This window comes from Sitophilus oryzae, unplaced genomic scaffold, assembly GCF_002938485.1.
Source record: "Sitophilus oryzae breed Bouriz unplaced genomic scaffold, Soryzae_2.0 scaffold_1658_pilon_pilon, whole genome shotgun sequence".
Taxonomy (NCBI): domain Eukaryota; kingdom Metazoa; phylum Arthropoda; class Insecta; order Coleoptera; family Curculionidae; genus Sitophilus; species Sitophilus oryzae.
In genome coordinates, this window is record NW_022146345.1 from 1,113,188 (window position 1) to 1,127,044 (window position 13,857).

Sequence of the window (13,857 nt, forward strand, 5' to 3'; positions counted from 1 at the left end):
AGCGGGGAACTTTTGCCCCGGGGACAGACGTTAGAAAACTTTTTACTACTCTTTAATAAAAGCCATTGGAGGCTGCCTCTGAGCGCGGTATTAATTTAGAGATGTATTAAAAGAAAAACAACCATATATCACCATTATTACTTTCGTTATGAGTTGGAGAAAAAACGCGCTGGCACGACAACCATTGGCGTTAGTCGGTTAAAACTTGGCGCACCATGATTTACGGATGTCATTTAAAACTTAAACTATTTTGAAAATAAGAAAATATTGTTTTTTGTATTGTGAATATCCTGAAAGAATGCGGTTTGTAAGCTAATTGGAAGGACATGAAGTGATAATAGAAGGAAGAGTAGGATTGTGTGCGTGCTCTAAATACATTAGGTGAGCGTAGGAATGTTACCTTAACTTGAGGCACGAAGATAACAAAAAAGCAGATGAAATGGTCAAACAAGGTTCATCAATGCTATTCATAGGCCATAACCCTTCTGCGGCGCTACAAAAGCAGTCATAAGAATGCACACAAAACAGTAAGTGGCCAACAAATATCTAAACAAATACAGGAAAACTGTTAAAGTTTTAGTAGGTCTACTAAGGGTGGCTGCAACGACGTCCCGTAATCCTTCTGTTAAAACATAACAGCTGGTTTTTATATATAAAATTCAATTGTTTTGTTTTAACAGCAGGATTACGGGAGGTCGTTGCAGCCACCCTAACAAGGCTTTTTAAGCTCTAAATTAATGGGATTGACGAACGAAGCCATAGGCAATTAGATGCATACGAGAGCGTTAATTAATAAATGTACAGATATTATGAACAGAGATAATAACCCAATTCCATCTAGTTTTCTATTCCCTATTGCGCTAGTCTCGATAATTAACTGTTACGTTCGGTTGGTTCTGAGTCGTTTCGCTAGTTTTGCCATGCTTTGTCAGTGCCTACTGAGCGCTTATATAAACGCTGAATTTGTAGATATTAGTTAAGTTTTAATCATCTGCTGATGATGCTGACATGGTTAGCGAAACACGCGTTCAGTGCAAAAGTAAAGTGTTTTGGTGTATTGTCGTGAATTAGTGTTTTATTTTGCCAACATTGTTAACTTCAAGGCTACACAAAAACTCTGTAAATTACTTAGTAATAGAATAAGTTTCTCTTCTTTCTTTTAACAAAAAGAAGCAAATCAAGTATACCTAATCATTAATTATATTATTTTCAGATAGTGGTCCAATTTAAAATGCTACATTCTAAGTAAATATTTATCAATTTTCTTCGCTTCGCAGCATAAATGTTCCGTTTTCTCATATTTTTATTACAAAATGATACAGCGGCTGAAAAATCTTCCGGCGACCTCGGAGTCTTTTTGATCAGCCGCAAAAATCTTTGAGAAATGTGTAGGAAACCTTAAGGGAAATCTGCGAAAACGCTGAGTGTTTGCTAAGTTTGCTGTATACAATTTTGTTTTTTCCTCCCTTCTTTTTCCGTCACTTTTTCACAAAATTTATGGCCGGCAATCCATAACGATTATTTGTTTGTTATCTTTAGGACCGAGTCAAAAAGTTTTATTGTTTTTTGAGAGAGACGCTAACTAGGATATTTTTTGTACCAATTTTTTTTTGATAATACTTTTACGAACCATTAATTTTACAGCCAAAACACTCAAAAGAAACGAATTTTATATTTTATACTCTTTTTTAATATGACAGTACAAATCTGAAATACGAAAATTACTATACTAGATTATTATGAAGAACGTTGATTCCTTTTTTATTAACACACTAATTATTTTATTTCTAAAAAAACTAGTTTAAATTTTATTGATCAGTCACCATAAACAAGTCACAGATGCCTGAACGGTATATATACAGATGGAAAAATGAATTTATTTTAACATTTTACTGTGTATCCCTACAGGTACTGCGAATCAAAATTTTAAATTTTATACCGAAATATTGGCAAAACTGTTAATTGCTAACAAAATTAAACCCGCATACAGAAATGTCGGGCTTACATTGAAATAATAATTTTGAAATAACAAATACTATTGTTTACATATATAGAGTCATGTTTTGTTTGTTAAGTAAAATAGTGATGTGAGAATATACTTAATAAATATAAAAACTAAACCCAGTTCCATAAAGCTATCATTAAAAAATACTGAGTATAGAGAATAAATTATCAAGATACAAACTCTATATAGAAAGAAAATTATTCAAGTTCATCTTCTATGTAGAGGTTTAGTAAACACTTGAGCTATTTTTAACTTAAATGGTGTACTCATTCAAGCTGAAGCAACTTTTGCCAACCTGGTGAGATATCTTAAGAACGTCTGAAGGTGTAGGAGCTGGAATAGTAGGGCTGAAATAAGGGATAGCTTTCCCCGGAAGCCTATCCAAGGATGCCAAAATTTTCCAGGCGGAAATATCTGTAACTTGATCGGTAATACCTTATTGTGTAGAAGAACTGATGAGGCAGGAAAGAACGCATTGTTATATATCAGTTGCCATCTTTACAGAGAGCCAAAAGCATCTCTAAAGGCACTCGGTTCCACAGAGGTCAATTCTAAACTAAAGTGAAATTGTATGAATGCTCTAAATACACAGGGTAAGCGTTGCAATGTTACGTTAGTCATGGCACAAAAGTTACAAGGACAACAAAAAGGCAGATGAAGTGACTATGGAAGGTTTGTGAATGCCAGAAGGTTTATGAAAGCCATGCACTGGAACAGGCCGATGGCCACCTTAAAAATATAATCTAATATTCTCTAATCTACTTTTAACTTACTATTTTAATTAGGTTAAGTAAAATATGGCACTTTAGTAATAGTTTTTCTTTTAAATCCACTTTAATCTTGCCCTTTCTTCTAAATTATATTAAATTATTAATAAATATTATACCACTTGGTTTAGCCTAATTTAAATATCTAACTTAATGAATACCCTATTCAAATATCGTAAGTAAATTTATCAATTAAATCACTCTTGTAACGTGATACAAGTAGTATAATGCTGAGTTATTTCACGAAAGAACTAGACCATAAAATTCTCGCCTTCAACAACAGTTTTTATGCACCGTGAACAGATGAGATTGCACTGAATTTTTAATTGAATTATGCCTTACTCAATTTCGCTTTCATTCATTAAACAATTCACTTTTTTTACTCGGATCTAAAATTGTAATTTATTTATGAACTGATATAATTCAGAAGTAATTATTATTTATGAAATAGGTATTTGCACAATAACCGATTTATTAGTCAATCTATTAAGTAATTCGATATAGCATAATTTGGTTTATTTGAATATAAATAACTGTTTAGTATATGCTACTAATTATTATTCTTGATATTGCGTTGTGAAAATCATTTTGATAGAAACTTTAATTTTATATTAACGTTCTCAACATAAATTCGAAATTGTTAATTTCAAAACCTTGCCAAATTAAAGAAAGTCGACAATTGGCAATCAGTGAAAAATTAAAAAAAATAATAATAACCTAACTAATTTTTTTTTATCTAAATAATTCGTTTTAATATGTAAAAAATATCATACGACCGAAAAAAAAAATACGTCAGGGACGGCTTGAGAATGAAGATCGCTGTCATTTTGTATGTAAGATTGGACGAGGATCTTAGGAATTTTTAAGGATGCAGAAATGCAGAGCTATTTTAGTATTAAAATGTAAAAAATAAGTAATAATAACATGGTATAAACAATTATAAATATTATAATACCCTTTATTTGTTAATTGAGCAGTATTTAGTATTTAAATAAATAGTGTTGTAATACTTTAAGCTTAAAAATGTTTTTGTTGTCTTTTTAGAACCTTTTTTAGTGCAAAGTGTACAAGATAGCTTAATAGTCGTAAAAAAGTCATCGCAACTTTATTAGAATATTTTGAACGGGTAAGCGGTAGCAATGGCCCTTTATATCTCATAAGTGCTGTTAAGAAGGTGAGTTTTGTTTATGTAAATAATAACTGTTTATAAAAGTGGGCAACGCTGTGGCTGTCAAGCTTAATCACGCGACTAAAAGTTTATTTGATATAAACTGTAATACACATTTTTATTCTTGTAACTATTCGTTGTACCGATCATATTCAGCTATTAGATAAAAATTTGAATGTCCGGAGTGCGGTAGACAGATAACATCACGTATCGGACCTTTCAGTAACAGAAAAGCTCATGAAAGAAAACGCCTAACCATCTTCTGATGCGTTTCATATACTCGTCAGCGCGTAATGGCAGTATGTATGTATTAGATAAAAAAGTATTATCGATAAACAAAAATATATTTCAAGAAAGAATTTGAGAGTTTCTAATAGTTTAGGTTATAAATAGTCCAGCTACATCGGAACACATTTTCCTGATCGACCGCCGAAGTTAAGAGATGTTAGATGATGCAGATATTTGGACGGGTGGAAGTTTGGGAAACTCCTTCATGCGATTCCAAGTTAAGAGTGTAAAATCTATTAAGAGTCAATGCTCATTCAAAGAGAAATGAAATCAGATATCTCGTAAGAGTCGATTTAGACATTCGCTAAGTCGGTAGGCCATTATATGGCTAAAGTTCGTAGTTCTGTCAAGCAAAAATGTTAACTTAAAATATTGTAATATTAAAGGGATTGTTTTAACAGAAGCAATTGTATCCGATAATGTATCTAAACCAAAAATTGGTATATGACAGATATAATTATATCTAAGTAGGCCATTATATGGCTAAAGTTCGTAGTTCTGTCAAGCAAAAATGTTAACTTAAAATATTGTAATATTAAAGGGATTGTTTTAACAGAAGCAATTGTATCCGATAATGTATCTAAACCAAAAATTGGTATATGACAGATATAATTAGATCTAAGTAGGCCATTATATGGCTAAAGTTCGTAGTTCTGGCAAGGAGAAATGTTAACTTAAAATATTGTAATATTAAAGGGATTGTTTTAACAGAAGCAGTTGTATCTGATAATGTATCTAAACCAAAAATTGGTATATGACAGATATAATTAGATCTAAGTTTAAAATAATGTTTCAACGTTGTTCCAAGTTTGATAAGAAATACTGATTTGCAGTTTTGCGAATAGAGAACAATTCCATAAATAAAAAAAGAACAGAAATCTACATCTGAAAACAATCGTAACGACCTAAATTAATTAATTTTACAGTAAAAACGCCAACCTGAATTTAAATCGAGCACTAAAAGGCGAAATTGAAATATCAACATGTTTTGGTTTCGTTTCTCGAACTCCCTGCGACAGTCAATTAAATCGAAAACTGGTATTTTCCGAAGGATCGCAAACTATTTCGAAATAAAGACGCAACATCGTAAAATGACGAAAGTTATTGCTAATGAACGTTGGAGATTATAGTCGAAGTTATATAGTCTTTGTGGATGTTCTCGAGATAATCCGATCGATAGCTTTGTAGGGTAAAAGCATGAAATTGGATCAAAAATTGTCAGTTTAATGAACAGACTCGCGACGAATCGTAGGTTCGACAGTAAAATCAACTCGGTAATAAATTTTTTGCTGTTAAAGTTGATTAACTGCCGAAAGTGATGGTAAATAGAAAGTTTAGGCGTAAACATGTTCAGTAATTAGAGTTAAATGTGTTTAATTTATCGATAATCTTCGAAAGGGAGTAAAAGAGAAAGAAAAATTAAAAGTTCGTATGATTTTTTTTTCTTTCTCCTTTATGATCATCATCATTCATCATTCATCAGCTTATTCAACCATTTCCAATTATGGTGTAGCCTCCCTGACATATTTAGATCCCCTCTTTGTAGTTGGGCTCATTGTTGTCTATTGTTGGCTATATGGGCCCAAGTTATCCCTGCTAAATATCATGGTCCTTTCTAGGTCTCTTAATTTCTCCTGGGTACCTACTATGCATTACAGATGGACCACACAAATTATGTGCGGTCCATCTATTGTCCGTCCTTCTTGCCAGGTATTCTACCCATTGCCACTTGAGCGATTTGATTCTGTTGATGAGATCTAGTACCTGGATCTTTTGTTGTATCCACTCTATTCTTTTACGGTCTTTCTTGATTATTCCCAGCTTATAGAGCTCATTCCATCGAGCGTTGTGCGACCTGCAGTTTCCTTATAATGTCCGTTTTAAGTGGTTTGGCATTCATAGGTCATGACTGGTGTTACTGATTGATCGAATGTTTTCTTCTTTAGATAAAGTGGATTCTAGATTTGAATATGATTGAGTTTCTTACATAAGTAATCCATGCTAATATTTCGGTTGATTTCTGGTAGTGGAGATCTCGAGCTGTGTATTAGTTTTCCCAAATATATATATTCTTCTACTATTTCCAGTTTTGTGTTATTTATTAGAATACCTTTTCTGTCTCCTAGTTCGTTGTACACTTTTCGATTACTCTCCTTTATGCTTATTACTTAATATACTATTACCTTAAATATTTTCATAAAAAGCAGGATTTAAACAATTAATACAATTAAAAATTGACGGTAAGTCATTTATCTTGCGCGTAAAATGAGCAAAATCCTGTTGGGAATTTCTGTTCAAACTGTTGTTCATTGTTGTTCCCCATCAAACATTCAAAATGTTTTGGGATAGGAGTCTCTGGAGATTCGAAATCGGGGGTCTATGGTTCTTTAATTTAAGTGTCACTTCCTTTAACGAGGGTTTAATCCTTGATGCAAGCTAAAGGGAATTTAATAAAAAAAATATCAACAAACTGAATAAGGCTACCCCAAAAATGTCAAGAAATTAAGGAAATTGAAAATGAAAAACTGGGACAGGGAAAATTAAAAAGTTTTATAAACTAGATTTAATGGGATTTAGAAATGGAGCCCGAATATATCTTTTAGTTAATAAATTAATCTAGAACTAATAAATTATTTAGTCTAAAAACTGATTTACGTCTTCTATGTTACTGTTTAAAAAGAATTCAATTCGGTTTTAAAAATTTACTGACCTAGGTAAACTAGGATAACACAAAAATAAGATTGAATACAAAATACAAAAGAATTAAATGAATGATCAGAAACATAAAGACACATAAACTTTACCAGAAACGGTTATCAAGGAAATAGTTAGCGAACCAATTCATGATGGATTTCTATTAGAATTCTGGGAAAGTCTAACGAATAGATTTCCTACTCTACATAGTTATAAGTTATAAACATTAAAATGGAAGAAAATCCATTTCAGTTTCTAACATAGAGTTTGACAAGAAATGAAACAAATAATCAGATTTCTCTAGATACCAAACCGTCTCATTGTACGATTGAGACTAAAATTCTTAATGTCGCTTTGGAAGATTTAATAAAAAAACTGGAAGGAAAATGTCTTGCGCCGCGCCGGTGGAAATTGCGCCCGAACCGCGGAAATTGAAAGAAAATGGAAATGTTCCAATAGGAATTTTAAAATTTCATTTTTAAGTCCATTAAACTCTCTTAAATATAAAACAGAATTAGTCGATAAAAGTTCTTTGTCTTTTTCTCTCAATTTTTTCGTGGTGAAATTACAAAAAAATGTTTTAAGATTATTAAATTGAATTAACTTCTGCTGGTAAAAAGTGAAATAAAAATGTTTAAATTGCGTTTTCAACAGTACGCAAATAAGAGAAATCAGGTTATTGTAAAATATATATTTTTTTTCTGAATGTATTTCTTGTTCTGTACAAAATTATTATAAATAGATCAAGAATTATTCAATTTAATTTGATTTATTTTGATACAGTCAGTCTTAATTAGGTATCATATATAAGTTACTTTATATAACATGCAATTTGTAGTAATAGTTTAATAAATATAATAATATTTCATTAAAGATTTAGTTTTAAATCAAAGTAGTTAGCATAAATTTTAATGTTGCAAAAATCAGGAAAAACCTTGTGAATTATTGATAAGAAAACAATCTCTTTTATTAGTTATTAAATTAAATAAATAGATAATAAATTTAATTTATTAAAAATTTATAATGTATGAGCTAGGGAACTTACTATTGAATTTATTAAAAATACTTGAGTAGTGGAATTGTTAAATTTACTTAATTGCTAAAACATAGTTGTGGTTAATTGTCTTGATAATTTTGCTGTCGTGTTATATCACTTTGTAAGGGACAAACTAATAGTTTAATGAAATAATTGAATTGTTAGTAACAATTAATTCCTAAAGAGTTAAAATATTTCTAGAAAATTAGTTACCTATAACCGAAATTTGTTTGGTTGTAATTAAACTTTATACTTAAACGTTTTGGGATCACATCACAATGTTTAAAAAATACTATTAAAATTAATAGAATATCCTAGCAACAGCTAGCGGTAGACAGTTGTATCCCTAGAGAATACCTAATAATTAGCTTTTTCATTTCTAACCTTTCAATACACCTTTCATTTCTAACCAAAATTTCTCTTGACGCATGATAATCAGAAGCCAAAAGTCTCATTCGGAACCTCGAAATTAGTGGTATAAATTAGTGGTTCCATTTAAACTTTATACTTAAAGTTTACGATCGTTCACAATGTCTAAAAAAATACAATTATTAAAATTAATAGAATATCCTAGCAACAGCTTGCGATAGTCTGTTGTATCCATAGAGAAAGCCTAATAATTAGCTTATAAAACAATAAACTTTTCATTTCTAACCACAATTTTTCTTGAAGGATGATCAAAAGCCAAAGTGATATTACACAAATACATTACGCAAATTTTGCAGTATAATTAGTGGCAAAAGTTAAAAGTTTGATAACTTTTTCTACTAATTGAGAAGTACTACCACTAATTTTACGTTCTGAATGCTTACATTGAAATTAAATCAACAAGTTTCTACGCTAATTTAAACCACTAATATAATTTATTCCTCTAATTGCAAGTTTCGGAATGAAGCTAAAATAACATTACTTACAAATTTTGAAGTATAATTAGTGGAAAAAATTGAAAATTTGTTAACTCTTCCGACTAACTGGAAATTAGTACCACTAATTTGGACGTTCTGAATGCTTATATTGAAACTAGAAGAACAAAGTTCTATGCTAATGGAAACCACTAATTTCGAGGTTCTGAATGAAGTCTAAATGATTGTTAAGTTTTCTACTAATTGAAAATTACAAATACTAATTTTGACGTTCTAAAGGCTTACATTGAAATTAGATGAACAAACTTCTACGGTAATTGAAATCACTAATTCTGTTTGAAACTGTGGCTACTACTACTATTATTATTATTACTAAGCATTTTATTTAGTTATAGTAGAATATTCAAAACAACAGCATTTTGATTAATGCATTATGTTAGTTATTATTATTAATTAATTTGTATGTGAAAATGTTGTATTTTTGCACGATATCCAAAAACATCTTAATTATTTTATCACATATACCTGTATATTCAATTAATTTTTAAAATTAGTATTTTGTGATAGACAAAGCCTGTCGAGTTTTGCCAAACCACGGGTAAAACTAAAATAAATTTATAATTCACATTATTCGGTTCTTCTGTATCCTATTCTCTAAATAACAATCTAAATAACAATAAAGAAAACGAATAATCCTGTTTATAATAATGTTTTTCGAGTCAAATAAATTGAAAAAAAATATTATATTTTAATTACTCTTCGCTAATTAAAATATACCTACTACAACACAGCTTCGGCATTAAATATAATAAGTAAATATGGAACATAAAAAAATATAAAAATTCACTTAAATTTCATTTTATTTTATGATATTTTTTAAGATTAAATGAGTTCTAAAGTGCATCAGACTGTTAATTATGTTTATGTAAAGTCTAAGCTTAAGTGGCCCAAGTAATCGCTTAGAGTTATTCAAGAACGCTTAAATGGAGATTGCGTTGGAGTCGAGAAATAAGAGAAATCGTTTCTTTTTCTTTGCCGTCGGTCGCAAAACAAACTACGAGAACGACTAATATTCTTGTTATTCCAATAACAATAAATTATCGGGTTGCATAGGAAAAATATCTTAACGCAAGCTACATCAAGTTAGCATACCTGTCATTTGACCCACCTATTGCAGCAGTTCGACTAAATACGAAGGTTAAAGATTGAACAGATTGTTGTTAGCTAAGTATTTGCACTGAATTTTGAGTCAAAGACCTCGTAATAATAAAAAAATGTTAATAACCTCTTAATCACACAAACTTGATTTCATAGATAATTATATTATTAATCGTAATTGCTAAATCACTAAGTTAAGGCCAAGTTCGACCTACTCCATTACTAATTAAACCAGTGGCGGTTTATTAAGGTTTATTAAAATTTATTAAAAAACTAATTGTCAGACTATAAATTAATACACAAAAACTTCGGCAAATTTATTATCTGGCGTTAGACTACGCAACTCACACCTACCTTTCTAAGCAAAACTCTCAATCGCTATATGCTGATGAATACACGTAACCTGCCAATTCTTTACACGTTGTCACGTTTTATCAGATTTTTTCTACCGCTCATCAGAATATTACGTCTAATTACCCAATCTATGCCGCCTGCACCCTTTGTCCTCCTCGACACTCGATGTCGCTAGATTAAGCTAGCTCGTGTGCACAAGTTATCCGTGCACTTGCTGCTCACCATTGCAATTAGCAGCATCGGATTGGCATTTCTGATTTCACAAATCACAAAATTCATATTAGAGTGCAATAGTACAAAAAAGGTATTTGTTGGGCGTGGTCGCCACACACTTTTTTGTAAGGTTTTGCACCGCCAACAAACTGGATCACTCGCAGACACTGAATGAAATCTACATTTTGTCAATCTTGTAAATTACAGATACCAGAAGTTAAGATGGTTTTGGAACGAATCATTAATTATTAAGAATATAATTCCATTAAGAATAAACAATAACAATGTTAATATTCTATTGAATACAATCAGTCTTAATTAGATATAAATAAAAACAGTCATGCTTAAATATATATTAATATCACTATTAATACTCACAATAGTCGTTTAAAAAACTAAATACAGAACAGACAGAAAGAGATCCATGCGAAGAATATAATTCAAACCAATAAAAGTATCAACCAAACTTTTAGTAACAAACGGTTAGTTACAAGATAAGAACACTGCGAAAGAACTTTTAAATTTCATAATCCTATTCTTCAATTTAGCTACTTTTGAGGTTAGCTACATCGGACATATAATAAGTGGCACCAAATATTATATTCCTCCTTTGATCATTCAAGGAAAAGTCGAAGGTAGAAGATGGGTAGGTCGAAAGAAACTGTCATGGCTGAGAAATATACGGAACTGGACCGGTCTGGGGGTGGAGAGGCTGTTTCGTGCAGCACAAGATAGAGAAATCTTCAACGAAATAGTCATAGAGATCGCCAACGCCTGAAGACAGGCACGGCACCGCAAGAAGAAGAAGATTCTCCAATTATAATAAATGCAAGTATCAATGCTGAAGAACAGAAATAAATAATACAGATTTTCTTTTTCTTTTAAAGTCTTCACATATTATTAGAGCTACTTTGTGTTTAATTATTCAAATTTAAAGTTCTCCATCTTCTAAATAATATGTCTATTATTTTACACCAAATTTTATTTTAATCTAATTATATTGAAAAGAGATCACAATTATATTAAGATATTGCTGAATCTGATCACCTTTTAATTTGTTTATGCTTTAAATTGTATTCATACGCTAACCATTAATAAGCTCTCACAAAAAACCTTGCATCTTTAGAGAAGAAATTTGAATTATACAAATTTACTTGTAAAGAACGTTAAGAAATCCATGGTAAAAAATAATCCAATCGGGAAAACAAATAAGAAACACAAAATAGTTAAATAACTACAATTACTGAAACATAACAAGTACTCCTCAATGATGACACTTTATTCGAGACCCGAGTGTTTGTAGCCACCGCAACAATAACAATTAAAAATATTCTAGAATCTAAACAATTGAGCGAAAATTCAACGCATCTCCTAAAAAATCTTGCCAAACACTATAAATCGAATCAACAAAAGCTTCTGGAGAAACAAAAACTGAAAACTTCGAATTTCGTTTCGAATTCTTAATTGAAGAAGAAAATTAAGATTAACTTACAATTTTGCTTGTGACAAACACGAAGAGATCCATACCAAAAAAATAATTTAATCCAAAATAAAACACGCCTAATGAAATTACAAAATGTCTATACCTCTTTGCTTTTGAATCGATAATTAAATTAGTAAGAGCAAAACAAAATCAACAATAATGCTCAGAAATAATTATTATATTTTTTTCTAAAATTGTTCATACAGTATGAAACTTACTTTATCGCTTATAGTTCAGATTTAAAAGTTGCTATTCACTCTAGTGGGAGTACTAGATATATGATTCTCATGTAACATACATATTACACAAAGCAGATCATATTTCAAGGTTTATCCGTGATAGTGGATTACAGTTAAAAACCAATTATTAATAAAAGAAAATTTTTATAAAATAGAAAAGAACACCGCAAATAATTTCTGGTGAATGCAATTCTTGATGATGACATTAATAATGAATACACTAATAGTCAGTAGTAGCTCATTTTTTAAAAAATCTCTGATGAAGAACAGAGCCAGACAATACAATTTTTCCTCTTTTTGTTTAAAACTTTCATATATTATAAAGTTGTTTATAAAGTTAACGTGAAATTTAGTAGTTGTTCAGTTTCTAGATGGTGTGGCACACATTTAGTTTTCATCTTATGTTCTAAATCACGTTGAAGCTATGTCGTTGAAGGGAGTAATAAGTCATAAGTTATTGATGAAATAAATTAAATGGAAGCAGACAATATTTATGTGAAGATACTGCTGAATCTAGTAAGTCTTTAATTAGACCAAAATTCAAATTAATTCATATTGGCCAAAAAAAGATTATCAAAACTTACTTGTAATGAACGACAAGAGATCCATATCGAAAAGATAATCCAATCCAAAAAATGAACAAACAAAATAAAACTGTTACAAATCACTAAACAATTATTCAAACCATAACAAGTACTCCTTCACTGACGACTTTTCACTCGCGAGAACTGAGTCTTCGCAGCCACCGCATCAACAACAACAACGTTCCGGAATCAAATCCTCTCAGCGAAAAATCCACACATCGCGTAAACAAATCCTGCGAAGAATCGGGTCAACGCCAGTAGCAGCGACTTTGCGAAAAACAACAACTGGAACTGTGCGACTTTCGTCCGTGGAAAAAAAGGGAGAGACTATGTCTACGGTCCGGGATCGAGAGAGACCCGCCCGGAATTCAAAGCTTTGGCTCCGGCGTCGTAAAAGCTCTGCATGGGACTGATGTTCATTCACGTGCAGGCTCCAGTACGCCAGATCTCGACCGGAGCCGAACGCCGTTCGGGCGCTCTTCGTGCGCCATCACCTGTTATGCCGTTCTTGAGGCGCTGCTGGTAGAGCTGCTGCTGCCCGTGTACGAGGTGGTAGTGTGCATGTGTGTATGTGCAGCAGGAGAAAGTAATATATTTCGGTTTGAAGGGAATCGCGATAAGGGTATTCGTACAGGTTGCGGCAAAAGTTATATAAAATAAGTTTGGGGAATTACGGTCATCAACATATTGATCTAAAAATATCTCTCAATTTGTATGAGACTCATGACAGGTTAAGTCGGTGGTGTAGGCTCTGTAACTAGGTATGAGGATAATTAGATACATAGAGTCGCATGGAGATAATGGATAGACGACGTAAAGACACAAGCCTTCTTCTGAGGGTGCCTATCAGGTTCAGGATGTGGAGGATAAGCAAAGCAGTTCGAACTTTACCGACTGCTGTACTAAATAACCCTCGTGTAGACAGGGTCAACGAAGTTCTAATTTTTTTCAACCCAGAAAGTCTGCGTCTTCCAAGTCCTCTTCTGCCTAAGGATCTTTCCTTGA

The 13,857-nt window shown here is 31.5% G+C and overlaps 1 protein-coding gene across 3 annotated transcripts in view; it reads right to left on the minus strand.

Annotated features, from left to right (window-relative positions):
- LOC115880775 (nephrin) overlaps positions 1 to 13,251 on the minus strand; it is a 220,997-nt gene extending 207,746 nt beyond the window's left edge. For all 3 annotated transcript variants that reach the window (XM_030898060.1, XM_030898058.1, XM_030898059.1), the window contains exon 1: positions 12,853 to 13,251. In XM_030898060.1, coding sequence (XP_030753920.1) covers positions 12,853 to 12,877 — 25 coding nt within the window. In that variant the 5' untranslated portion in view covers positions 12,878 to 13,251. The remainder of the gene's footprint in view (positions 1 to 12,852) is intronic.
- Positions 13,252 to 13,857: the final 606 nt, after the last annotated feature.